The sequence below is a fragment of the Octodon degus genome, unplaced genomic scaffold (genome assembly GCF_000260255.1).
Source record: "Octodon degus isolate 3935 unplaced genomic scaffold, OctDeg1.0 scaffold00042, whole genome shotgun sequence".
NCBI lineage: Eukaryota > Metazoa > Chordata > Mammalia > Rodentia > Octodontidae > Octodon > Octodon degus.
In genome coordinates, this window is record NW_004524618.1 from 431,289 (window position 1) to 458,154 (window position 26,866).

The 26,866-nt window shown below is 54.7% G+C and overlaps 1 protein-coding gene and 1 long non-coding RNA gene across 8 annotated transcripts in view; one reads left to right on the forward strand and one right to left on the reverse strand.

The window, feature by feature from the left end:
* Positions 1 to 1,839: 1,839 nt before the first annotated feature.
* Positions 1,840 to 10,731, reverse strand: LOC111816845. Of its 2 annotated transcripts, none has more exons than XR_002821170.1 (5): positions 10,509 to 10,731; positions 7,309 to 7,344; positions 6,334 to 6,425; positions 5,400 to 5,654; positions 1,840 to 2,715 (listed from the first exon to the last, which is right to left on the reverse strand). It is a non-coding gene; the product is annotated as an uncharacterized LOC111816845 (long non-coding RNA). The 2 variants fall into 2 exon arrangements; XR_002821171.1 differs by lacking the exon at positions 10,509 to 10,731 and adding an exon at positions 10,121 to 10,493.
* Positions 10,732 to 14,593: 3,862 nt separating this feature from the next.
* Positions 14,594 to 26,866, forward strand: part of Pax2 (paired box 2) — an 83,699-nt gene continuing 71,426 nt past the window's right edge. The window contains exons 1-3 of one of the 6 annotated variants that reach the window (XM_023715637.1): positions 22,966 to 23,182; positions 23,734 to 23,789; positions 24,952 to 25,065. In XM_023715637.1, coding sequence (XP_023571405.1) covers positions 25,023 to 25,065 — 43 coding nt within the window. In that variant the 5' untranslated portion in view covers positions 22,966 to 23,182; positions 23,734 to 23,789; positions 24,952 to 25,022. Of the gene's footprint in view, positions 14,727 to 15,717; positions 15,830 to 22,965; positions 23,183 to 23,212; positions 23,790 to 24,951; positions 25,066 to 26,866 lie in introns of those variants that run through there. The other 5 variants (XM_023715634.1, XM_023715633.1, XM_023715635.1 and 2 more) reach the window with 5 other exon arrangements.

Below are 26,866 nucleotides of genomic sequence, written 5' to 3' on the forward strand. Positions count from 1 at the left end.
GCCCACTAGCCCCACCCCCGGGCCTAGCCTGCTCACCCGGGAATTGGTCCAACCTGAGCCGCTGAAGTCCCGGGGTGCGCGGTGTGCTTGCTCGAGAAACAGCGATCAAATCAGTGACCTCAGGGTAGGTTTAGGCCTGCAGAGTAAGATGTGCATTTGTCTAACTGCAGGAAATGTATACAAAATGTATTAGAGGAGTGTGTGTTCACAGACCCACGTGGGTGTGCAGGGTGTGCCCAGGAACCCCGTGTGCATGTGCACAACACTTGAGAACATATGCATGGTATGTAAACGTAAGTAGGACACGGCACAGTGTTTTGAGATGAAGGACAGCTTTCAGGTATGAAGAGTATGTTGTGTATGTGGTGTGTGCATGTGTAGGTAAGTTATGTATGTGGAGAGCATAGGTATTTACCAAGTGTGTGAATAGTGTATTCATCTACAAGTTCTGTGTGTCATTGCAGGCATGTCATATTTCTTTAGAAGGGACTATGTTTGCATGGTTCTGTGGACGTGGAGGTGCAAGGATGTATCGGGGCATTATGTGGCTATCAGGATATTTGTGTGTGCAAATAGTATCAAAGCACATTTGCTATGTGTGCATATTTATGCGTGACTGTACATGACATAGTATTAAAAATGTGTATGTACAGGGCATGTGTACTTGTGTGCAGTGTGAGTGTATATAAACATAGGGAATGTTTCTGGATGTGTTCAGGTACTGTGTGCATATTCACATATGAAGTGTCTGCATGTTTGAGTAGAACAGACACACATGAAAGGCACATATATATGCGTATGTGTGCATGTGGGTGAGGCTTGAGAAATCAGAGTATACACCTGCCTACATAGCAGTTCCAAGGCCTGACATGTGGTGGCCGTCAGCACAGCCTCGGGAGATGTATTTTGGGAGATAGAACTGTAGTTTTGCTGGATACCAAGTACACAGCCTGGGGCAATGGCCTTGACCTCTGGCTTAGCATCTCAATGTGCAAAATGATGACAGTGCATATTTCAGAGTTGCTATTAAGGTTAGGAGGGTTAATGTTTGCTATTGTAGGCAGAATAATGATCAGTCACTCTCACCCAAAATCTTAATCCCCAAAACCTGTAAGTATGTTACCTGTCTGGCAAAGGGGACTTTGCAGATGTGATTAACCTTCTTGAAGTGCTTGTCCTGAATTATATGCGTGGGCCTAAGATCATCACAAATGTTCTTTAGAGTGAAGCAAGAGTACAAGAGTCAAAGGAAATGTGAGAACAGAGGCATAGATGGTGGTGATGTGGCCATAAGCCAAGCAATATGGGCAGCTTTCAGAAGCTGCAAAAAGGAAGAAAACAAATTCTCCCCCAGAGCCTCCAAAAACAATGAAGTGCTAAGTGTCTTGGCACACACCTGCAAACCCAGCACTCAGGAGGCTGAGACAAGAGGATCACCATGAGTTCAAGGCCAATCTGGGCTACATAATGAGTTCAAAGCAAGCATGAGCTACATAGAGAGACCCTGTTTCAAAAAGAAAAGGAATATAGTTCTCCGGCCCCACTTTAAATTTCTGAACCCAAAATAAATACATAAAATGAAATAAATTTCTGAACCCAAAAAGTACGTGAAAACAAATGTAGTTTTAATTTACTACAGTTTTGGTAATTTGTTACAGCAGCAGTAGGAAGTTAACACTTGTAAAGAGCCTAGGACAGTGTCACATACATTGTAAGCAAATACTTTATTTCTACTTGTATAATAAATCCCTTGAAGGTGACACTGGAGACCCTAGGAGAGGCCTTTTTGATCAGCCAGTTGCCAGCTTTGCCATGGTCACCTAACACTGCCCCCTGCCCCTGTGCCCACACAAGCCCAGAGACGTGCAGCAGGCTGGAGTACAGTGCTTCCTCAGCATCTGCCTGCTCGTCCCTCCTTACTCATGCGTGAGGCTGGGGCTGAAAAGCTCAGGTTGAGAATCTTTGGATTCCTTTGCTCTTTGTCCAGGCTTGCAGGAAAATACCGTTGTGATCACAGAAGGAAACTGGTGGGGAACTAGAGTGTACACATGTTCTAGCACAGGAAGCTCAGCATACACCAGGCTGTCAATCACACTCAGCCACAGTTTTAATCACAGAACTCCAGCAACTAGCAGATGAGGTTTTGCTCAAAGGCTGTGGCCTCCTGCTTCTGCTTCCTTCTCTACGGTTCTCCATGCATTGATTTGCACCGCAGCCTGTGCCCCAGTGGCCTCATCCACAAAAGGCGAAAGCTAACACTTGTCTGCCTTCCTTGTGGAGTGTTTGAAAGAAAAACCTGTGCCCCAGAGGCTGCCCTCACTTATTGTTCATGTCTCAGCTTCACATTTATGTGGAGAAAAGTGGTGACTCTTCTTGCTTCTTGCAGGTCATAGTACAAGCACATAAGTAGGAAGGGCGGCACAAGGAGTCTGAGAAAGGACTGCTGGCAGTTACATTTCCGCTTCTCCAATCCCAGATTGCCTGGAAGCCTGTCGCTCAAGGCATCTGCTCTCACACTGTGCAGGTGTGTTTGGCAAATATGGGTGTACATGTATCCACACTAGAGAGATCAGTGTGCATTTTTGGCAGGCTCCAAAGAGGGGTGATAGGCACTTTTGGGGTGAGTCACAGTGAGGTACAAACATAGGGCTGGGCCATAGCTTGGCAGTGGAGCATATGCCTAGCATGGGTGAGGCACAGATTCAGATCCCAGCACTGAAAAAAAAAAAAAGATTAGAGTCCACTATGGGCATTGAAATAGTTAAGGACTACACTGTGGAGTTAGGATACCCAGATTAGACTCTCAGCTCTACCACTTCCTGGCCAGTTTATCTCTAGGCACCATAATTTACTTCTCTGCTTTAGCATTTCCATCTACTAAACGGGCCAATAATGGTATCTGATAAGGTTGCTTTGAGGATTATGTATTACAGTGCCTGGCACAGAGGCCCTGTGCACATTTACATTCTCAGTAAATGTTGACATCATATTATTATTATTATTATTATTATTATTTTTTTGCAGAACTAGGGATTGAACTCATGCTCTTGTGCTTGCCAGGGAAGCACTTATTCCGCTGAGCCATCTCCCTGGCCCTGACATCACATTATGAGTGTTATGAGCCTTGCTCCCCGCTCTTCTGCAAAGAGGCAGTGTGGTGTTCTGGCCTACGAGCTGGGACATGACTTAGAAAGGAAGCTGTCCCACTAGCCAATTGTATGGGATTCCACCTCTGACCTGCAGTCTCAGTAGAAGCCAGGCACATGCCAGGCAGGTGACCATGGCTGACCCCACCTCCCGGTGGCTCACCTGAGCCCAAATGAGCTCCAGCTTCCTCATCACTACAGGAGTCCAAGAAGTCATACTTGGAAGGGACACTGAGGACTGGAGCCTATAAACCTGTGCCCCATAAGCCACACGGGCCTCTAGCCAGGTTAAAGGCCTAAAGGGTGTCTTACTGCATATGCATAAGTCATACATCATGCAACTGATGCTGGAGGTGTAGCTCTGCAGGACAGCACCAGGCTGGAGTGCACAGACTTCTTGGTCTGATTCATGCAGTTGAACAAACAGCAACATAAGGGGACAGGGAAGACAGCAGCCCCCCTTTCATCCTTGCACTTGAGGTGATCACTGATCCCAGTTTCTTGTTTCTTTTCTTTTTTTCTTTTTTGTGGAACCTGGGGATTGAATTTAGGCCCTTGCGCTTGCCAGGCAAGTGCTTGTTCTACTGAGCCATCTCCCTGGCCCCTGAGCCCAGTTTTTTGTGCATGACTACAGAATCATCTACACAGGTATGCATGATGTGTGCACGTGTGTATATTCTCTTTTTCTCTCATGTGAATAACACGTTTCATGCTTACTTTTCTCACTTAATTTACTTTGGGGCCGGCCAGATATCTCAGCAGATTAAAGCGCCTGCTTAGGCAACTGCAGGGACCAGAATTCGAGGATTCTGGGCAGGCTGTGCTGGCTCCGCCCCCAGGGGCATGTGAAGGCAGCGAATGAGACTGGGTGTGGTGGCAAAAAACTGTAATTCCAGCACTTGGGAGACTGAAAACCTGGAGGATCACTATGAGTCCAACTGTGTAGTGAGACCCTGTAGGGCAGGGCCAGCACCACTGAGCTATTTGGCCGGCCCCACTCTAGTATTTCTTTTTTTTTTTGCAGAACCAGGGATTGAACTCAGGCCCATTGCGCTTGCCAGTGAAGCACTTATGCCACTGAGCCATCTCCCCGGCCCCTCCACTCTAGTATTTCTAAAGACACTTCTGACCTGCAAAGACAGCTTCAACAACTATCCTTGTACATCTGTCATTTTTTCATCTGCATAGCTAAGTGCTTTGTTTTTAAATTTTTTACTTTTTGGGGGCCGGGGAGATAGCTCAGTAGAATAAGCACTTGTCTGACAAGCGCAAGGGCCTGAGTTCAATCCCTGGTTCTGCAAAAAATAAACAAATAAATAAATAAATAAATAAATAAATAAATAAATAAATAAATAAATTTTGGGGCCAGGGAGATGGCTCAGTGGTATAAGCACTTCCCTGGCAAGTGCAAGGGCCTGAGTTCAATCCCCGGTTCTTCCAAAAAATAAAAATAAAAAAATAACATTTTTTTTTACTTTTTTGAGATAGGGTCTCACTAAGTGATTCAGGCTGGCCTTGAACTCACTATGTAGCCCAGGATGGCCTTGAGCTTGAAGTGATCTTTATGCCTCAGTCTCCTGATTGTTGAGATTACATGAGTGTGTCACCAGCCTCCAAAGAATTTTAAATAAATTTCTGAGCATCCTTTTAAAAAATCAGATAAATCATGTGTAATCCCAGCACTCAGTTGGCTGAGGCAAGGGGATCACTACAAGTTTGAGGCCAGCCCAGTGTACATAGTGAGTTCAAATCCAACTTGATACTTGTCTCAAAAAATTAAAAAGGGGGCTGGGGAGATGGCTCAGTGGAATAAGCGCTTCCCTGGCAAGCATAAGGGCCTGAGTTCAATCCCTGGTTCCAGAAAAAATAAATAAATAAATAAATAAGGATGACTGCTAAGCATGATGGCACACGCTGACAATTCCAGAAGGCTGAGGCAAGAGAGCTGAGGAGTCATATCACTAGCTCCCACTTCGGCATGGCAGCTGCCTGCAGAGCTGCATGTGTAGCTCCATGGTAGAGCATGCACTTAGCATGCTTGAGGGTCTGAGTTCAATCCTCATCATAAATCAAGCAAGCAAGAAACTTTCAGATGCGCCAGATCCTCCTTGCTTGTTTTCATCCCAAATTTTCTCACCTCCCAAGTATCTTGAGCTGCTGGTCAGATAGGAGGAACATTTGCAGATGTCTCTGCTGCCAAAATCCTCACTCATGATGGAACTGTCACTGTGCTCCCTGACGTCTCCTGCTCACCTGCAGTGGGGCTTTGTTCTCATGGTGCTGGGGAGCCAGCAGCAGCTGACACCGGGAGCGAAGGGCTCTGTCCTCCTCACAGGCCTTGCACAGCTCTGCAGGGGGGGCTTCTTCCACAAAGTGAACACTGACTGGCCTACCAGAGCTGTGCTGGTCAGCACAGTATCCACCGGCCACAGTCATGCCAAAGACCAGCTTAATTCAATAAATAATCCTCCACTTACATTGGATGCTTTTCAAGTGCTCAGCAGCCACCTATGGCTAGTGTCAGCATATGTGCACCATCAGTGCTCCGCTCTGGAGGTCCCCTCCTGGAGGAAGGGCTGCTGGGCTGAGCTAAGCCCAGAGTGGCCCAAAGGAGGAGTGACCAGGTCCACAGCAGGGGCAGCACAGCTCCAGAACCCTGAGGCAGCTCAGGCTGCAGCTTTCTCTGGGGGCCAAGCTGCAGGCCCTCACACAAAAGCTGGAGCTTGGCTGTGTCCTGGGGACAGCCCGCCCTGGAGGCAGCGGTCCTTCCCGCTGGCCTGGGAGCCTCCCCTCCTTCAATCTGGGAAGCCAGGACCTTGGGGGTGCAGGGCAGGCAGGACTCCTCATGGAGGAGACGAGTGGGCAGCGGGAATGCCTGCCCAAGACAGAAGTGGTCTGGGGTCTGCTACAGAGCCTGGGGCCGCGGAGAATCAGACAGCGGATCAAGCCTGCATGCTGCGCTAGGGCGCTTCGCGGGCGGCGCGGGCTCCCCGGGGAGATGGCAGACACTTGCGGAGATGTTACTCCGGAGTTGGAGACGATGATAAATATGATAATTTGTATAAAATCTGAATGGGTCTTGTTTTCAGGGAGAATGCCTCGGATGATGAATGGCCTGGCTCTCAGACAGACGGCTGATAAAAAGTGTATTGGATTGTGGGGAGCGGTGTTAATTCTCGTTCCCTACCTGCGGATGTTGGCCCGCACCCGCCTCCGCCTCCTCCTGCCCACCTTGCGGCCCGGCCGGCCCTGGCGACTCAGGAGGCTCCTGAAATGACTCTAATTACAGAGTTATTAATTTTAAGAGGAGGGTGAGCTGGGGGCTTATGATTATTAATGGAGCGCCGGCGATTGGCGGGTGGGCTCCGGAGGCCGCAGCGACACGCGCTCGCCCACGCCCTCTCCCCCCCTTGGCTGACCCAGCCCGGTTCCCAGGGACCTCCTCTCCGCACCAACGCCCGGCTCCCACAGGTGCCCCAGATCACAAGAGCACAAGGAGCTGCTAGGGCGTGGGGCAGCCCACTGTGTGCAGACACTTCCAGGCTTCAGTGTCCTGGTACAGAAGGATGAGGCCAGAAGAGATAGTTTACATCTGGATGTCGTGGGCCATGCACACCTCGATATACTCGACCTTCCCTTGGCAGGGAGGGATCAGGGAGGCCAGAGGAGGAATCCCCTGTCTCCATTCACATCCATGAAGCCCCTCCCTGTGTCTGCTCTCAGTGAGCCAGTTGGTGCCTAACCCTGTCTTAGGGTAAGGGCTCCAGAGACTGATCACACCCTGGGAAGGAAGACCCTAAAAGAGGAGCCCCTACGTGTTTTTGGCACTTTGGGACTAATATCAGCTCATGTACAGTGCCTGTTTAAAAGAACTCAGAGATCACCTGGAAGAGGCAATTGAGTACCTTTGGGTGGGAATGAAGAAAAAAAGAAAAAGAAAACAAAAAAAAAAAAAAAAAAAAAAAGACTGCTCTCCAGATCTTTCTCCCCTGTGTACAAACACTCCTGCCTGCCAAATTCTAAACTGGTTGGTTTAGGGAAGTCATGGGTAGCTTCCACCTGGTCACTGCAAACCTTCAACTTCTGTCTTCTGACAAAGGCAACTCCTAGACAATGCCAGAAGAGCAGGGCATGGGATATAGCTCAGTGGTACAGAGCGTACCTGGTAAGTGGGAGGTCACGAGTTCATTCCTGGTACCTAAATAAATAAAAATAAAAATTGGTACAGAAGAGCAAGGAGGGCCTAGGGCTTTGCCAGCCTCAGTGAGGGCCTCTCAGAGACAGCCTAAGGTCCCAAATGCAGCCTCTGTTTTTCCTGCTGCCTCACTGGGCACCCAGAGTGCCAGTCTGTGGTATAGGGCAGCTGGTTCCTTGGATGGAGGGGTGACAGACAGAAAGACAGACAGACAGACAGACAGACAGACACACACACACACACACACACACACACACACACACACACACCACACTGGCTGGAAAAGCCAGAAAGCACTCAGAGAGGAAAGGCCAGGTGGGAAATCTCTCCCCCAATACAAAGCTCTGGGGGCATCAGAGAGGGCTCAGTAGACTTCAGCCTCATTGACTAGGCTGGCTGGTTCCAGCAGCCAGAACAGTTCGGGTTCTCAGAGTTAGAGGTCCTGGGCAGAGCATAGCAAAGAGCAGTGAGGTGGTAAAAGGACTGTGTGTGGATGTAGAAGAGAGAGGAGAGGAGAACTCCTGGTTTTCACCAAATAGAAAGCTGAAAAGAGTCCTCTGGGCCACAACCCCTCTGCCTTGTGAGTGTAGGTCACAGAGCTCCTATTTGGTGCATGAGCCTGCCATGACCACCTACTTACAGGGCTTAAGAATTACTAAAACTCTCTGTGTCTCAATTGCTCATCTGTAGAATGCAGCTCACAACAGTAGGTGACCATTCAAGGAATTACCCAGTATGACGCACTCAGATGTGAGCGCTCTCCATGTTGGCTGTTAACACCAGTAACCTTGCCCTAGTGGGGCACAATCCCTGGCCCCTGGATTGACAGCTTCTCCAGAATACCAGTGTGCTGCACTTGGTTCCTCTGACACTCTGCACCCACAAAGGAGACACAGCCCAGCCAGTACGGGGAGAGGTCTAGGGTTGGGTTGGGGTATGAACTAACAGGGCCAAACAACCATGTGCTAGGGATATGTTAATTGTTTACCTATGTATTTATTTTTTGCAGAACCAGGGATTGAACTCAGGCCCTTGCTAGGCAAGCACTTATTCTACTGAGCTATCTCTCCAGCCCCTGTTAATTTATGAATCCACCCAACAGTTCTGTAAGTCAGAAACACATGTCCCTATTTTACAGATGTCAGTATTTAGGTATAGTGCCTTCAAGGGATCCAGCCACGTTGTGGTGTTGCTTTCTCTGCCGTCTTGGGAGGTGAGGCGCAAACTGCTGCCCCAGGACCATACATGTTTCCTACCTCAATAACCTCTGTATGACAGGGTTTGCTGAGGGAGAGGGTGTGGGACAGAGCACACAAGGGAGGGACTGAAGTTGAGATTGAAGTTAAGCCAGGCTTGGTGGCACAGACCTGTAACCTGAGAACTTGGTAGGCAGAAGCAGGGGGACTGCCACAAGTTCCGAAATAACCCAGAAACCCACATGAACCTTAACTCAGTACGTGACTCTGAACACACGCACCTGCAGTCTGTCAGCATTCAGCCACTCTCTCCTCTCTGGACTGTTTCTTCAGTGTGTGTGTGTGTGTGTGTGTGTGTGTGTGTGTGTTACTCAGGACCCTGCACTAGCCAGACAGGCACTTATTCTACTGAGCTATCTCCTAGCCACCCCACCCATGCTTGGTCCTGCTCACTCTCTGGAAATTTAGTCTGGACCTCCCAAAAGACCTTCAACTCCAAATCCTTCCAGCGCTCTCACAACCTAAGGCAGGACAGCAGAAGTCTTTTTTTTTTTTTTTTTGGAACCGGAGATTGAACTCAGACCCCTGCTTGCGCTTGCCAGGGATGTGCTTATTCTCCTAAGCCATCTCCCTGGCCCCCAGAAGTCCTTTTGGAACTTGCCCTGGCACCCTTGCCCCAGCCCTGAAGCCCCATTTTGGCTTCACAGAACGAGGTAGATTGTTGCTCCTGCCCCTTGTCTTTCCTTCTGCCGGAAATATGCCTTCCAACCTATTCCCTGTAGTTGGTTGTATCTAATCACCCCAACCCATCTCCTTTAGCGAGTATTCCCTACCCCCCTCAGCTCCCATGCCCCTTCACCCCTGTGGCACACATCTTGAGGCTCTGAGCAGTTCCTGCTTGCCACCAGCTAAGACTCTCCTTGAAGTGACAGCCAGGTGGAATTCGCCTCTAGCCCCCAAGGAGCAGCCCCAGGCCTACTGGCCCGCGCTCCGTTAGGAGTCAGCTGTGCCCCGTCTGCACAGAACCCGGGGCTGACTGCGCCGGCTGCACGGTTTCTTCCGTCCACTCCCCCTGCTGACCGCGTCTGGCATGGGGCAGGCAAACAGAGAGGCTGGCGCAGCCGTGTGGAGGCTGGGAAGCCTTCCTCTCGTCGCTCAAGCGTTGAGACCGGTCTCCTGCGGGCGCCAGACCTCTGGGGCCAGCCACTCCTCCCTCGCCTCCGCTCTGCACTTCCCAGCCTCCTCTCGCCGGGCGCCTGCGGCCTCCGCGGGACCACGAACCGGTGCGGGGCGGCCAGGAAGTGCGCCCTCCGCTGACGCGGGGCCGCGAGCTCGCGGCGTGCCTTCCCTGCCGCGGCGCTGCGGGGCGGGGGTGGCTTCTCCGGGAGCTGCCCCGGGCGCGGGGTCCGCGCCGGCCTGCCTCCGCCCTGCGCGCAGGACTCGGGTCCCCGCGAGGGTGCCGCCCACGCAGCAGCGGGCGCCTTCCGTCCCGTCGCGCCTCCCCCTCCCTGCGCCCAGGACGCTGCCCCCCAACGCCCCTTCCAGGGCCAGCAGCGCCGTGCGCCGTGCGCCCCGGCCTTCACCTGGGAGTCCAGTGTGGCCTCGGCCCGCCCGGGGCTGCAGCCCGCCGGGATCCCCGCGGCCTCCCCGGCGAGGCGCGGAGCGAACTCGGCGCCGCGGGCGACCAGCAGACGCGAGGCCTTTGCTCCCCGGCTCTATTTTCTTTATTCTCTGGCTCCTCCCTCTTCTTCCTCCTCGCTCGCCTCTCTAACTTTCACTTCCCCTCTGCATCTTCCCTCTCTTTCGTTGCCTTCCAGCCTCGCCCGTCTCCGTAGTCTCCCTGGCTCGGCCTCCCGGTCCCGGGTCCTCCCTCCGGGCTCCCTTCGCGCTCCTCCTCCTCGCCGTCCTCCCAAGTCCCCGTCTGGCGGCTCGGCTCGCTCCCCCGCTGCCGCAGTGATTTATTTGCCTCACCCGGCGGAGTCAGGTGCTGAACCGAGCCCCGGAACGAGGGAACAGATTTTCTCCTAGGAAGGGTTTTGTGAACTAAAGGATGCTAATCACGGGGCGAGGGCCGCGCGCCGCGGAGGGAGGTGCCCCTGGCCCAGCGCTGCAGCCGGGGCCTCTGCGCCCCTTGCCTGGCTCTCGGCCTTCCCTGGGAACTTTCCTTTCAGAGTTAACTATTAACCGCTGGAGAGAAGCAATTTTCTTCGGAATTTCAGCGATTTCCTTTTCGCGGTGGAGGCAGATTAACATGCAAACGTGATGTTTTGCCGGCTGGAGTCTGTGCGCTGGCGAGAATGCCTCTGTCCCTCCAAACTGTCCAGGGCACAGCGGAAAACTACCGCCCGCGCCCCCACGGCGGGCTGCGCAGGCAGGCGTGACCCGCGGGTGCCCAGGGTGAGGGTGGAAAAAGCCCAGTGTTCGTTGCGATGCGCGTTGGGGACCTCAAAGTGGCAACCGGCACCACTAGGTAAGCAGCTGGTCTCTGCTGGAAGTCTTGGTGCAAGGAGTTGTAAAGGCACAAAGAACTCGAGAAAAGCCCTTGGGGCCTCCAGAACCCCACCACCATCCTTCACTTCTTCACTCTGGGCCAGTCCCGGCAGACCTAGCTCCACATGCAATCACACACACACTCTGCTCTGGCCTGAGCCGCTGCAGACTTTGTCAAATCAAGCCTCAAGGGCGCTGGGTGCAAACTCCTAGACTTCTCCTTTCTTCTCTGTGGGCCTGCTCTCTCAGAAGCAAAGAGGAGATTCGTGCCTCCAGAGTTGCCAAAAGTGGGGCCTTGCCGGGACATTAGTCTTTGGCCACCTGCCACAATGGACACCGGAGGAATTCCTTACTGAAAGGCGCTGGCACTTGCTGCAGCGAGGTTCGCTGCCCCACATCTGCCTGGTCTGGCTTTCCAAGGTGCCAGCCTGCACCCTGGACGATTGTCTGTCAGGGCAGAGCCGCCAGCCCCTGGAGATCGCAAGTCTTTGTAGCTACTCCCACTGCAGGCTGTTCCACCAGAAGGGGGCTCGCTCTGCTGCTGCACCCACCTCCATCTCTGTCTCTGTGTCTCTGTCTCTCTTGTTTGTTTCAAGCATGGACACTGATTGCATCTTATGAAGTTCTAACTGGTTTTGTGTCAGGGAGATCTTTCTCGCCTCTAGGCAGCCTGGCGTGACGGATTAAACATCAACTAGTTAAATAAAAATTAATATCAACTGCCTACTAACTTCTAATGTCATGTTGTTTATAACTAATGAACTGATTAGGGGATAAACACATCACAGAGACATTCAGCCATCCTGCCTGGGCTCCTCAATGGTGCCCACTCCCTGGTGCCAGGCCAGGAGGGGGCTGTGCTGGGGGCCGGGCTGACTTAAGGCCTCAGAGCACCTGGGGCTGCCTGTTTTGATCTTTTTCACTCACTTCCTATATCTTTTCTCATTCCCTTGCTTTGTACACTTTTTTTTCTCCTCTCCTTTCCTGTTTGTTATTTCTACTGTCTTCCCTCTTCCTTTCCCCTGTCCCTGTCCTTTGCTCTTCCACTTTAGTCCATCACATTGTCCCCAGGTCTCTCTCCCTCCTGTCCCCCAGTTCCTCCTCCCTTTCTCCCACGCACCTTCCCTCTCCCAGTTGGGCCTCAGACCCATCCCTGAGTCCCTTCCTCCCTCTCCTTCCTCATGTGGGTCCTCTCCACCTTCTCTGGGCAGAGCAGCAATAGCAATTTCCTTGGCATTGCTAGAAAGTTCTGCCCTGTTGGGAAGCAGGAGGGTGGCCTCTCCCTTAACACTGTATAAAACACACACACACACACACACACACACACACACACACACCCCTGCTACGAAGGGAGGAAGAAGGAGCTAGAATAAGTGCTGCTGAGATTTTTGTTTCTCCTCTATTCAATTCAGAAGAGAGCCTACATTGGTGGTAGCGGTAAGCACAGCTGCCTTCCAGTTTAGAAGAGGAATAAGGACATGAAGTGCTTTTTACAAGCTTTCATCTTTCCTCTTGTCCCAAAAACAATGAATACAAGTTCAAGTGCTAAGTTTTTTCCAGAAAAATAAAACAGCTCTGTGCCTGCCCTTCAGGGGCTTTGGTTCCTTACCAGCCAGCCCCATCCTGCGCGAGCGGCTTCCATAGGGCCCTTTCTCTAAAGAAACTTAAACGAAATCACAATTGTCATCATGAAAACCTGTAATCACAGACCTAGGCCTGGTAATTTTTCCCCTCTAAGAAGCCACAGCATTTAAACTTGGTTTGCCCTGGACCGCAGGGTCTGACAAGACAATAACAACAGAAAAAGCTTTTAAAACCAATTTAGCACACGTGAAAATGTAATTCTAATGAAGAATCAATAGGCTGGCGGATCATTTTTCCTGGGACTCCTTGGAGAACCCGAGACAGACTTTCAATCAATGGGGCAAGCAATAAGCAAAAGGGCCCATGAGACAGTATGGGACAGGACTCAGGGCCAGGAGACAAAGGCAGGCAGGAGAGGCTGAGACACAGGTCTGTCCCTGTGCCTGGCATCACCCTGCAGCTTCTGGAACCTAGCCTGGCCTAGCAGATCCTCCAGCTAAGGGTCTCCCTCCTCTTCCTCAGGGCCCTTGGTATGGGGCAGGCTGCTTAGCACAAAGGCTTCCAGGCCTTCCCAGGCCTGGGCCTTGCCACACCTCTGCCCCAAACTTGGGCTTGTGTTCAGCTAGCTGTGACCAGCTGCAGCTCACCAGCAGGCAGGCAGCTGTGCTGAGTGCAAGAGTCTCCACTTCCAACATTGGTTCCCCAGCTGTGTGCTAGAGATATTGAATCTCATTTTCTGTCACTACTGATGCAAAAGCAAAAGCACCTTCCATAGCCCTGGCAGCAGCCCCAGCATGCTGGGAGGCTGAGGCAGGAGGATTAAAAATCCCAGCCAAGGGGCCATGAGATAGCTCAGCTGTCTAAAGCCCTCACTCAGGCAAGCTCAGGGACCAAGGTCCAATCCCTGGCACCATGTGCTGTGCCAGCATTGCCCCCAAGGCAGGCTGAGGCAGCCACACAAGAAGTTCCAACCCAGCCCAGGTGGTCTAGCAATTTAGTGAGACTCTGTCTCAAACAAACTTTTTTTAAATGTATCCAGGCATAGTGAAAACTGCCTGTAATTCCAGGATTCAGGAAGCTGAGGCAGGAGGACCAGAGTTCAAGGCCAGCCTGAACTACACAGTAAGAACCTGCCTTAACAGAGCTGGGGAGATGGCTCAGTAGAATAAGCACTTGCCTGGCAAGCACAAGGGCCTGAGTTCAATCGCTGGTTCCGCAAAACAAACAAACAAACAAACAAACACCCCAAAACCCACCTGTCTCAAAACAAAAACAAAGCAAAACTGGGGGATATAGCTCAGTGTAAAACCCTAGTGCAGGGGCATCTGATGCAAGTGCAATGGCCTTCACATTCTGCCATCCATTTGGAATTATCACCATTTCAGAGAAGAGAAAACAAAAACACAAAGCTGTGCTGTGAAAGTGCGGCTCACCCCTGTGTGTACCTGGGTGTGGCTCTGAGGCAGTGACAGTGGCAGGCTAGTTATGAGTAGTACAGGCATGGCCACATGACAGTTCTGTGTGCCCAGAGGTTCAGCGCTGCACATTACCCTCCCACCCCTGGAAATATTGCTCTGTATATAACAAAAAGGAAAAATATTTCTGGGTTGGAAAATCACTAAGGGTAATAATGAAAGAAAAACCAACGAGGTCTGACATTTCAGATTTAAAATGTTGGTAAGGTGGGGCTGGGGATAACTCAGTGGTAGAGAATTTGTCTAATGTTCTTAAGGTCCTAGGTTCAATTCCCAGCAGCACAGAGGGGGAAAAATTGTTGGTCAGATCTCCAGCTGGCCACGACTCCTCTAAAAGAGAAAGTCGGCCTGTTATAGGAAGATGTTAGCAGCTTGTTGAGCCTGACGCTGGCCTTGTCTCTAGGCCCTTGTCACTACCTGCCGTGCACAACCCTCTGGAGAACCCAGTGAAGTGTCCCAGGGATGACTTCCATCCCCCCCGTGGACCTGGGTCCACCCCTTGCCTGTCTTCCTTCTGGTTCCCACCTGCAGCCTGCAGGCTGGAGCTTCCCCAGAGGCTCCTGCCTCCATCGCCTGGGTGTGAGTAGTGTGATCAAGGTTGTTAGGGAAGGAGGCCCAGAGCAGCAGGTGCCTGAGGAAAGTGAGTAAGGGGGAAAAGGCAGTGCGGGGAGGTAGATGTAGGAACATCAGTGCTCATGAAGGCTGTGTGTGTTCACACACATGTAGTCACACACACATAGGAGAAAAGTGAGGCAGGAGAAGTTTGAGAATCCTTGAGCTGGGGGAGAGAGGTGTGGATTCAGACTGGGAGGGCATGATGTGGGACAGACATGAGGGTGCTCAGACAGGACAAAAGTCTGGGGGTCCCAGAGACCTGGGAGGAGGAGGTGTTCTGATGCTGTAAGAGGCAGTGCTCAAGTTGGGTTGCCACATGAGCGGGAGGGATGGGGGCCCTGCCCCTCAGCATCTCTTCCCTATGAGAAAGCCAGCACCATCTCCTTTCACCGATATCCCCCCCCCACCCCACCGCAGATTGAACTCAGGCCCTTGTGCTTGCTAGGGAAGGGCTTATTCTACTGAGCCATCTCCCCGACCCCTTCACCGAGTTTTTAAAGAGGGTCCAGAGAAGGGAACTTGTGTGGACTTCAGGAGCCCCTTCACGGTGCCTGCATTGGTGACAGGAACCTCTGGGAGCTCTGTGTGTCCTGCAGACAGTGGGGGGCATCTGTGGGAATCTTGCAGATTGATCCTGACCCGAAGGTAGGTGGCAGGCTGTGGTCAAAGAGCGGGGTCGTGGGGAAAGGCAGCCGCGCAAAGTTGGGCAGTGCTGAGAGCAGACTCCGCCGCTGCGCGGGCTACACGGAGGGGAGCTGCGCGGTGGAGGAGGGGTGGGAAGAGGGTGTGCCGCGTCTGGGCGGATTCGGTCTGGGTGCCTTCGGCGGCCGGCGAGGTGGCCGGGACCTAGGTGCGTGCGTGCGCGGGCGGGGAGCCTGGTCGTTCGCGGGGCTGCGCCTGGCGCAGCGGTGAGAGCGCGAGCGGTGAAAGCGCGGCAGGCGGCGCGAGCCGAGCACAGCGCCCAGGCGGAGGCGCCGGTGGAGCAGAGCCGCTTGGTTGTGGGTGGCTGCGTTCAGATCTCCGGGTGGCGGCGGCCGAGGCGAGACGCGCCAGCGGCTGCGGAGCAGCCGGGAAGCAGACGCAGGCCCAGGGAGGAGTGGAGCATGGACCGGCGCGCGGGCCGGGCAGGTAGGAGCAGGGCGTGGGGCTGAAGGCCAGGCTGGGGCAGATGCCACCCCTTTCCCTGCTGAGCGTGTTAACCAGGGGACCTTGGGGCTGGGGTCAGGCGCGCTGAGACCCACTGCCGGAGCCTCGGTGCCCTCCTGCCCGAGGTCCGCTAAATCTAAAAACTTTCCACCCAGAAAACATGAGTTGTTCAACTCCACCTGCTCTTTTTACAAAACTTAGCTTTTCCTTTCTGTTGGGCGTTTAGGGCTTGAACTTTCCATTTTCTCTCGGGCACATTGATTTCGTGTAACTTCCTCCAAGTTGGGAGCTCCATGAGATGGGTGTGGGAGCCAGTGTGCACAAGGGTGTGTGCATACGTGTGTGCCGTGTATATCGACTATGAGCTGAGAATATATGTGTCTGACCTGGGTGGGGATAAAGTTCTGACCCCAAATCAAGACAGGCCTAGGGACAAGGAGGCAGACCCCAAGGGCAGCAGTGGCTGCAGGGGAAGCTTAGTCACCAGTGGGGTGCTTTTATTTCTCCAACACACACACACACACACACACGCATGCATGCACACTGAGCTCTGAGCACCCCCTTAGGTGTCCTGGTGTAACATGAGGTAGGAAGCCAAGTGTCCAAGTTTAGCTTGGGACTGGTGGGGAGCCTTAGATCAGGTTTCTAGAATTTTCCACATAATTGCATAGAGGTCAAGGCCTAACTCTGGGCTCTTGGCCTCACTCCTCACCTTCCTAAATCTCATTTCTCTCCCCTCTGCTCCTGCAGCTCAAGTTCCAGCTCTCTCAGCCCCTAACTCAGGCCCCACCCAGTACTGCCCCCTCTGCTATTTCTTGGTTCAGTCCCTGGGCTTACCCCTTTTCCCCCAAGTCTTGGGTCCATAGGGGACCTGGGCTCCCAGGAGCCTCAACTGTGGCCTCCGTGGCTTTTAGGACTTTGGGCAGACCCCACACCAGAGATGTGAGTAGGAAGATCAATAACAAATGGTTGTAATTATCTAATTAATTATAGCAAAATTAAAAGCGAGTCCAAAATCAATCTCTGATGGTGTTGAAGATGGAATTCAATGGAGCCCATCTGTGCACCCCCTGGACTGTATAAATATGCAGCCCAAGGACAGAGTAATGGGATGGCTGGGCTGTTCTGGAACCTCTCTCCCCTCTCTTTTTTGCTTCTGCCCCACTCCTTTCTCTGTACCCTTTGCTTTGGCTCCCCATACTCCCACGTTTTCTCTCCGATCCTAGTAAGCAGTTCCTCCTGGCTCTGGAGAGTCCCAGCAGCCCATGCAAGTCCCTTTCCCAGTGCCTAGGAAGGAGGAGGCACAGCAAGGCGGCTAGCCTCCTTTGCCTGTTAGGGTCTTCATCTCAAGAGACTGGAGTTCCTTCAGAAGAGACCAGGACCCTTCCTGCATCACAGGGCATTTGGCATCCAAGCTAGAAGGGCCCCCTTCCCCCTCCATTCCCACATCCAGGCTTGGCTCCTGGCAGGCATGGCTAGGAGAGGATGGGTCAGCTGTAGTGCCTGAGAGGAGGAAGAAGTCACTCTATCTTCCGAAAGCCCCATGGAGCAGAACAGCGGCTGCCTCCCCCAAGCCTTCCCTTTATCCCTTCTCTTTCCACGGGGCTTTCCATCTCCCGGCCCTCGAATTTCCCAGAAGTATGCATCTGGCCAGGACATAATTCCCTGGGAGGCTTGTGCACCCCTCCATGGCCCTGTGCCCTTTTGGGGCTCATCCTTGCTAGCTCAAAATGACGGTGACAGGCATGAGAGCTAGGTACCTGCCTGACGCCCAGATGTAGCTGCCGATGCAGCCGGGTTTGCAGACAATGCGGGTTTCATTTAGTCTGGCTGAGTGCTTCTGATCATGAAAACTATCAGCAAAGGCAGCAGGAAGGGGGCGTGAGTGACTAGGCCAGTTGTCGTCTTCAGTTCTCCAAGTCTGTGCCTCCCGAAACACAAAAATAAGGCATTTGTTTATGCCTTCTTCTCTCTCTGGCTTGTGGCTTCCTTGTCACTTAAGTCCAACCACTCCCGGGCTCGCAGACTCCCCAGGCTTTTCTGTTCCCTCTTCCAGCATCCTCAGAACCTGGAGGGGACACAGCCTGCCACCTCTGCACCCCCTTTGCCAGGCTGCTCACTCTGTTATTAATTGCTGTGCTGACCTGCAGGATTGATTGGTGGTCCTGCTGGGAGACTGTGGAGGCCTTGGCCTCAGAGCTGCCTCTCAGAGGGCAGAGGGAGGAGGGGCAGGCGAGGACAGGCTCTGCCCGGAACACAGTGGTTGCCTCCATACCCAGGTCACTCTCTCTCTCACACACACACACACACACACACACACACACACACTTTTTACACACTTCAGATTTCACACTCACACCACCTCCTCACCAAGAGACACTGCCTCCAAGGAGACACATCAGAAATTGTCCCGAACACAGCACCTCGGAGATTGAAAGGCCTTCCTGCCTGCATTAGTGTGTTCAGGGTGCTTCTCGGCCAGGGGTTTCGATCTCATGCTGATGCAGGTGAGGTAGGGTGAATCTTGGGGCTGGGATTCCTTTTTATCTAAAATTTACTGGGCATACCTTTCATTCGGTAGTGACAGTTACACAAATTTAGGGCTAAGTATGGATACAGCTGATCCTGAAAGTCTCAAGCCAAACACTTTCCTTCCAGAAGCAGACCTTGCCTGGCCCCTGAGGAACTTGGTTTAAGCCTTTTTGTTTAAGTGAGAGAAGCGGACAGCTCTGGCCCACAAGTGGCAGGTGGAGGCCCAAAGATGCCAGAAGTGGGGTTCTGATGGGGGGAGGGGGTGGGGAGCACCTTTCCTCCACCTGCTGGAACAGTTTCAGGAGCACAGAAGCGCACATACACTCATGCATGCCCCCCCCCCACACTTACAAGGTCTAGCTGGAGCAACTTCTGGACACTCCCCCATGCCATCCAAGGCCACAGGATCCCAGGCGCTTCCCTGCTCCAGGCTGGGGCTGGCTAGAGGAAGCAGCCTATCCTAATCTCGCTAGTCCCCTAGGAGAGCCCTGTCCTTGGGGTCTCCTGCTCTAGACTAGTCCCCACTGCCCCTGTCCCTCTTCCCTAGCTCAGTCCTTTGTCTCTGGCCACCTGGTAGCCTGTACCCGCCCACCCCTGTGTCTCCCCCACCTTACCCGCTCTGGCCTCTGGTAGGCTCTGCCAGTTCCTCTCATCCACAGCTGCTGGAGAGGAGGAAGGGAGGGCGGCGCTGCGCATGGATCAAGACCTGGACTTGGTGTATTCCAGGAACTTGGGGAAACAGCCTGGGGCCACACGCCCCACTCCAACTCTCCCTCGGTGCCGAGAAGCATTGGCCCTGGCCAGCACAAAGCTTGCCCCTCTTCCCTGTGTGCAGGCTGTGGTTGTGTCCTCATTGCTGTTCCCGCATCTGGCTCTGGTTCCCCTGCCCCACACTTTGTCCCTTCCAGCCACCTGCCCCTCCCTCCCCAGACCCCATGGTCATCACAGTGACTTTAGGGATGCTTGTCCCAGCACTGTACGTCTGGGCCGCAGCCCATGAAGTGTCAGGCCCATGCCTGACTGAGAAGATGGTTAATCATTTCTTCCCCACATGCGCAGCCCCACCCTGCTCTCTCCTGCAGCTTGGGGGGGGAGGGAGGGAGGGAGGGAGGGAGAGAGAGAGAGAGAGAGAGAGAGAGAGAGAGAGAGAGAGAGAGATGGGACTTTGACTCTGCCCAAACCAGCTCCTGTAGAGGAGGTGCCTCTCAGTTTCCGCGGCGTTTGCCCTCTTCCCCTCCTCTTTTTCTCAGCCTCCCTTAATAGGTCCTGTCCCCAAGCCTCATCCTCTCTGTGGCTGGGCGAGCTGACTACCTGTCCTGGATCCACTCTTTGTTTGAAACTGGACCAGACAGGATTTCCCTCCCCAAGTCTTTGTAGGGGACCAACAGATCCCCAGGTCCTTGGCTGTGGGAAGGGAGGAGTTTAACTGATCTCACAGTAGTGAGCTGGACAGAGAGAGCTACAGGAGTGGGAATGGAGGATTAGCTGAAGGGTGGAAAGGGAAAAATATCTCAGAAGGAGGAACTTGGGAGGGGGCTGCAAGCTCCGCCTCCAGGATAGGAGTTGGGTAAAAAACACCACCTTCCTTGGCCTCCCCAGGGACTCTGTTCCCTCCCTGCCCCTTGTGGAAGGTCAGGGGCTCGGAAAGCTGGGCAGTTATCCCATAAACCACACATTCTTTGTTTTTCCCCAAATGCCAAGTGGATAATTCCATAAAGTAGACAAGACAGGTATAATTATCCCCATTTCACAGGTAAGAAAACTGAGGCCTAAAGAAGCAAAGACACTATGCAGGTAGTGGCTGCTTCTTCTTCTTGGGGCCTGATGATGAATGGCCCTTGAGCTGTACAGAAGTCCGTGGAAGTCTGAGGGGACAGGGTGTGTATAGTACTGCCCAGGGATATTCAGGCTCCTTTTCTCTGGCCAGGACCCTCTACTTGCACCCTAAGGACCTGCCAGACTGATTTCTCTAGGCTCACTTGACTTTCTTCAGCCCCTAGTCCAGCAGTCCACAGGCGGCAGCCACCTGACCCATGTGGCTAAAAGGCAGCTTTGGTGGCCAAGTGGCTTGCACTGCCTCAGCCCTCAGTGAGGACCTCTTGTACTTTCCAGAGGAGGGGCTGGGAGGAGGGACCCCAGAGGATAAAGGCCTGGCACATGTGCTGGGCCAGCCGAGCAGTGGACCCTGCCGCGGGCGCAGGAGGCAAGAGTCAGGTCTCTTGGGCTTCACGCGGGTGCCCGAACATTGCGAACAAAAGCTGGAAGAGAAGAGGGAGGGAGGAGGGCGGGAGGGAGCCGGCGAGGAAGCAGAAATTAGGGGGTCTTAGATAAAAAAAAGAAAGTAGCTTTAGGGGGATTGTGCTGTGGAGTGTGAAATTGCAGCCCGTGGTGCTCCATATTGTACCAGAAGCTCTTCCAAAAAAAAAAAAAAAAAATCAGCCATCCTCCAACGTGACCGGAGGGCCAGGCGGAGGAGGGTGAAAAGGGAGGGGAAAGGCTGAGCAGAGGGCCTAGGGTGCGTGCCTGGCCAGCCAAGGGCAAGTGGGTCACAGACGTCTGTCCTGGAGGTGTCAGAAGAACTTCGTTTTTATCTTGCTGATGGGAGGACTCCTACAACCAGGAATAGTGCAGCGCCGGAGCTGGGCCAGGGAGCAGCTGTCCCGCACTACCCGAGTCTCTTCCCTCTGTCCCTGCTCCTTTCCCTTCAGACTAGTTTCCCCCCTTGATTCTCAACAGCCCCCCTCCACCCTGAACTTTAATTCGTTTAATTTGGTCCTCGCTGTGGGGAGTATTTCCTGGGGAGATACATTTAATTTCGGAATTTCTAATCCCCTTTCTCAGAGCCAGGCCCTGCTCCTCCCGCTACTCCCGGGAGGTGGCAAGAGGAAGGCAGGCCAGGCCCAGGAAGGGGGCGCGACCGGGGTGCTCCTCCGGCGCCCGCGGCCCAGCCGCCTTTCCAGCCCCTGGAGCCTGGGCCTGGGCCTGGATCAGGACCCTATAGGATGAGGGGAGGCTGCTACATCTCTGCCTTCTCTGGCAGGAGCAGAGAGCCAAAGGGAAAAAGAGCGAAAGAGTAGAGAAAGGAGCAGGCACAAACCAGGTGGCCACTGGCCTACAGGAGCCCTCCACCTCGGTCTTCCCTGAACGTTGTTGGGAGCAAGAATGTGAGTCACACCTGGCATGGGTGGCTCTGCCTCGGTACACTTAAGAGGGGTGCCTATGGGGACCCCTGAGTGCGCAGCTACCCCCAGGCATACCCAGGGCAGCCCAGCCCAGCCAGCCGAGGAGGGGCCCTGAGTGGGCATCCGTGAGGCGCCAGGCAAGCTGGCAGCGAAGGGACCGGGAAGGCAAAGGAGCCGAGATCCACAAGGAAGATTTATTGGGCAGATCAGATGTACAGAGGCGGCTAATGAAGCAAATCCCGAGATGGGTATCAGAGCAACTCCCCAAAAGTTTATTTGCCTTTAAATTTCCGCAGGGAGGCGGGAACCTTGTTTGAAGTGTAAATGCCCCTAGGTTGGGGGGTGGAAGGGCCGCTTTGAAAGCACCAGAGAGAAAAGGTTCATTTAGAGGCAGACAGGAAAAGCAACCAACCCTGACAAGTCGGAGCCGGGGTTGTGTTTGGGGTTGGGTTGTTTTCTTTCTTTCTCTTTCTTTTCCTCTTTCCCCTTCACTCTTCCTTTTTTTTTTTTTTTCTTACCTTTTTCCCCTTTACTAAACTCTATAGAAGAAGAAAAGGAAGAGCAAAAAAGGGAGAGGCAGGAGAAAACAGAAAGCTGCAGGCCAGCCCTTCCTCCCCGAGCCCCAAGAGGAGACAGAGCCAGGCTCACGGGGCTTCCGAATTGCCCAGGAGCACAGCCGCTGGACTGCATGTCCCTGTGAGGGCCGGCCTCGCGGGTGGGTGACTCTGGGGTCCTTGGGACTGGACTAGCACGGAAGGATCTGTACGTTGAGCGGGTATATACGAATAATAGGTGTATAAGCGTAACTTTCAGCACTTACGTCAGTCCCCTCTCCCACAAAATGTGAAAAACCTCTCTGGGCCAGTATGCGAAAATGTTTGTTGTCCAAGCACACTCTCCATAGTATGTGTGAGGTAGGGGGCGCCTCTTTTGATTTCTAGAACATTCTGAACGTATGTGTGAAGGGGAAGAGCCTACCTGGGCTTGTTCCTCCAGTAGCTCAGACTTAATTTACAGGGTCATCAACATTGAAGACTTGGAACAAGGGCTCCCTCCTCCTTTACTTGTGAGCTTCTCTCAGATAAGGACCCTTCTTCCGTGCCCCCTGCTAGAGACTCTGGGAAGCCCCCTGGAGCCCCGTCTCACAAGCCTGGGAGCGGGTCCCTTTGGGCTGCAGAAGCTCTTCCTCTCCCGCTCCCCCCAGTGAAGTCAGTGAGTATTCCTGGGGGTTGTGAGGCCAAAGTAAACCCGGGAGCGCCATCTGCAGGCACTGAGCGGAAGCGACTGACCTTCCGGAGGACCCTGCTCCTGCAGCCTTCAGCCGGGGGGAATCTGCCCCAGCGCCCGCGGAGCAGAGGCTAGAGCTCGGGGCGCGCGGGGTGGGGTTGGGGGAAGGACAGAGTGAGGGCACTGGGAAGTGGCTTTGTTTTCTTCTTAGAAGTTACTTTGCGGTGACTTAGGCTGGTCAGACTCTGGACAATCGGGAGGGAGAATGAATGCCCTGATCTCAGCGGACCCAGCCCCCTGAGCAGTGAGACGCTCAGAACCTTGGAAGGCTGAGCCTGGCCCGAGACCCATCCTCAAAAACCAGGGTTCGAGACGCCCGGTAGGAGTCAGGCAGGTGCGTGCCCCGTCCTCGTGCTGCCCAGCTTCGGCCTGAGGGTCGGGAGCACTAGTTGGCGGCCCTCACTCCGTCGGCGCCGGACTGCAGACGGAGCCGGAGGAAGCGCAGCCCCGCGCGGCTTTGCCCAGCCGTCCTTTCGCAGACCCAGGGAAGGGGGGAGGGAGTGAAGGACGGAGAGAGAGTTAAAACATCAGCTGAAGTGCCAAGATGATTTATGAGACGAGGGAAAATATTTCATAAAGATCTCCCGGATATTCTGTACTTAACCAGTTAGGAGACAAAGGGCTGCTCTTGCCTCGCGCGTGCGAGCGGACCCGGGCGAGGGCTGCGGGGGCCCGGCCGGCGGCTCTGCCGGGAGTGGGGCCAGACCGGTGCAGCGCCGCCCGCCCGCCCGCCCGCGCAACCCGGACCTCAGAGCCGGCAGGGGCGGCGCTCGGCGGCTCTGAGCCTCTTCTCTCCAGCCGGGAGACTGCGTCCAGCCTCCCGCGGCCTCTGCTCCGCCGCAGCCTGCAGCTCCTCAGCCTCTTTCCCTGCCCTCCGCTCCCCAGGTCTGGGACCCCAGTTCCCGGGCTCCACCGCCATCCGTCCGGTCCCACCGAGGCAGGTGGGTCCTCGCTGGAGTCTTCAACTTGATCCTCGACCGGGCGTTCTGGACGCCCAGCTCCGGGTGGGCGCGGGGCCGAGGGAGGCCCTGCTCCAAGTGCGCACGGGACGTAAGGGACAACCTGCTGGGCATTTCCCCGAGGGAGGACTGGGGTCCACGGGTGTGAAGGCATCTGAGGAAGCCGAAAAGGCTGGGCCGAAGAGAGAAGGGAAAACCCGGCGGAGCTGAGGGAGGCACTCAGCGCCAGGGCAGGGTTAGGACTCGGGGCGCAGGCCGGGCAGGCGCTGGCCCTGCGGGCCGCTGAGGGGCGGGATCGCCAGCCGGGCCTCCGCGCCGCCGGAATATTCATCAGCCGGGCCGCCCTTTATCCTTATCTAACGCTTATCTCGTCGCGAGTTTCGCTTCTCGGTGTAGTTTTAATCCCGGGCTCCCGGCCTCCTCCGGCTCGCGCCCCCGACCCCCCGCCCCCGCGCCCCCGCCCGGCGCCGAGTGACAGGCGCGGGCCCTCCTCGCCGAGCTCGGGCCCCGGCGCTGGCGAATCACAGAGTGGTGGAATCTATTGCCTTTGTCTGACAAGTCATCCATCTCCCAACGCGGGGAGGGGGGTCTGGAGGGGCTTTGCAGCTTTTAGAGAGACACACGCCGGGAGCCGCGGCTCCAGTCTCCGGCCGAGGCTTCTCGAAGCCGCAGCCCACCTGGGGCCAACCCCGCGCAGCCGGCTCTCTTCGGCTCCCTACGCCTTCGGCCCGCGCCGCGCGCCCTTTCCGGGGCGGGGGTCGGCCCGGCTCGCACTGCGGCGCCCCCCTGACGTCTCGGTCACTGTTACTTCTCCAACTTGGCAACTGCCGCGCTGCCTCCCGGCGCCCGCCGACCCGCGCCTCTCGGATGACAGGGGGCTGGGTCGCCGAGGGAAAGCGAGCCTCAGCCGCCGCGCGAGCCATGCGTCCCCAGTGTCCCCGGCCCGGCCCGTAACCCAGGGGCCGCGCTGCTGACCGCCCAGCCCGCGCCCCGACGGTGGCAAGTTGAGGCCGCAGCGGCTCGCGACCCGGTACCGGGCCGGGAAGTCCGGCTTGGAGCAGAGAGCCGCCTCCGCCCCGCGCGCCCGCAGCCGCAGGGCGCCCGCTCACTCTCCCTCCCCACCGCCCTCCCTTTTCTCCTCAAGTCCTGAAGTTGAGTTTTCGAGGCGACACGGCGGCGGCGGCGGCCGCGCTGCTCCCGCTCCTCTGTCTCCCCATGGATATGCACTGCAAAGCAGACCCGTTCTCCGCGATGCACCGTGAGTACCGCGCCCGTCCCCTGTCCCACTCCTGCCCCTGCTTAGACCCTGTGCGCCCCCGACCCTGCGCAGTCCCTTCCCCGAGGCCAGGACGGGCTAGCTTCTCCGGTCCCTCTTTGCCTCTTTTCCTAACCTCTAGCTTCTTTCCTGTCTGCCTTCTGCCACCCTGCACTTGCCTCTGTAGCCTTCCTCCTTCCTGCGCTGGTCCCCCTGCCTTTGCTCCTTCCACCTGGCCCTTCCCAGGTCATGGGGTCCGCTGCGGTCGGCTGTGCCTGCCTCCCACCTCTAGTAGGAGGTCTCTGCCCTGGGCTGGAGAACTGTCTGCCGGACACTTTTCAGGCTGTTAGGTTGTGGTCGCCTCTCCCCTCTTCTCCCTCCCCACCTCTCACCTTTCTCAAACTTTGAGTTGTGGGTTTCCAGGAGGAGTCCTAGCTGGGCAAGCTCAGGGTGAGGACAGTGGGTTAAGAGCGTGCGGTGGGTGCCCCCTTCTGACCTGGGCTCTCAGCATCTCTTACCCTCCCAGCCTGGGTTAGGCTTCTTGTGAACTGCTTTGAAATGTTTTCCTACCTTTTCTTTCCTACTTCCCCTGTCTCCCTTCCTTTCCTTTTGAGTTGGGGCTCTGGGGTTGGCAGGGTGTAGTGGTCCTCTTTCCCTGCCTCTGCCTTAAGAGATGCTCTAAAAACAAAGAGCAGCCCGAGGAGAAATCAAAGTCTGGGAGAGAGCACGCCTGCAGTTCCCAGGAAGAGGCAGCTCTGCCCTCTGCCCTGCAGGCTTCGAGCACCTCCTTTTCCCTGCAGAGGATTGGGTGACCAGCACCCTGGCCAGGAGGTCCTCAAAGAGCGGAAAAATGAGAGGCAAAGAACAAAAGAAAGGCAAATGCCAACGCTGGGAAGCAAGAAAGAAATCAAAACACAGGGAAGGCAATCAAAGAGAGAAAACTGAAAGAATTTTATGGAAAAGTAAGGGGAGAGAGGAAACAGGAAAAGGAGAAAATATTTTAATAAAATTTGAATTTATCTCATTCATGCTAGCTAATTCTTTACCTTGGAAAACTATCTATGAGATTTTCAGCAGGTGCTTCAAAAAAAAAAAAAGAAAGAAAGAAAGAAAAAGACAAGTAGGTTCTGAACAGAAACCTCTACTCATCTGTAGATTAATAATTAAGGATTATTTTGTAACTTTTCACAAGGAAACTTTTTAGACCCGACTTGGCCCTCTGTTTAAAACGAGAGCGCAAGGAGGGAGAGGTTGTGTATCTCTCTATTCGTATATTTAGTTTTAAAGCGGGCCTTTAAAAACTGCTCCCGAGATAAACACATCGCCCTAGATAATTCCCAGCACAGGGAGCCCAAGTCGGAGGCTCCCTCCGCTGGAGTCTCCTGACCTTGCGGAGAAGCTACGCTCGTTTTTGGAGGGAGCGGAGCCGGTCAGCGCCGTGCTTGCCCAGCCGCCCGCCTCGCGGCTTGTGTCCGTGCCCGCTTTCCTGCGGACGGTGCCCTGCAGGCGCCCTCGGGGACCATCCCGAGACCGCGGGGAGGAAGGCCAAGGAGGTGCCGCGGCGGGCGCAGCCTCGGCGAGCGAGGAGCCCCGCGGCCCGGCGGCGCTGCTGCATTCGGGCCGACTCCGCACCCCGCAGACCGCGGCCTCGGACCCCGCCGGCCCGCTCGTCCCGGGCCCTTAGACTGGGCTGGAGGGCCGGGCTGAAGCCCGGGGAGGCTGAATTATTCATCCTTAATCTGCCCGCAGCTGCCGCCTTTTCGTCCCGGTAACGCGAGTTCTCCCGGGGCCTAAATTATTAATG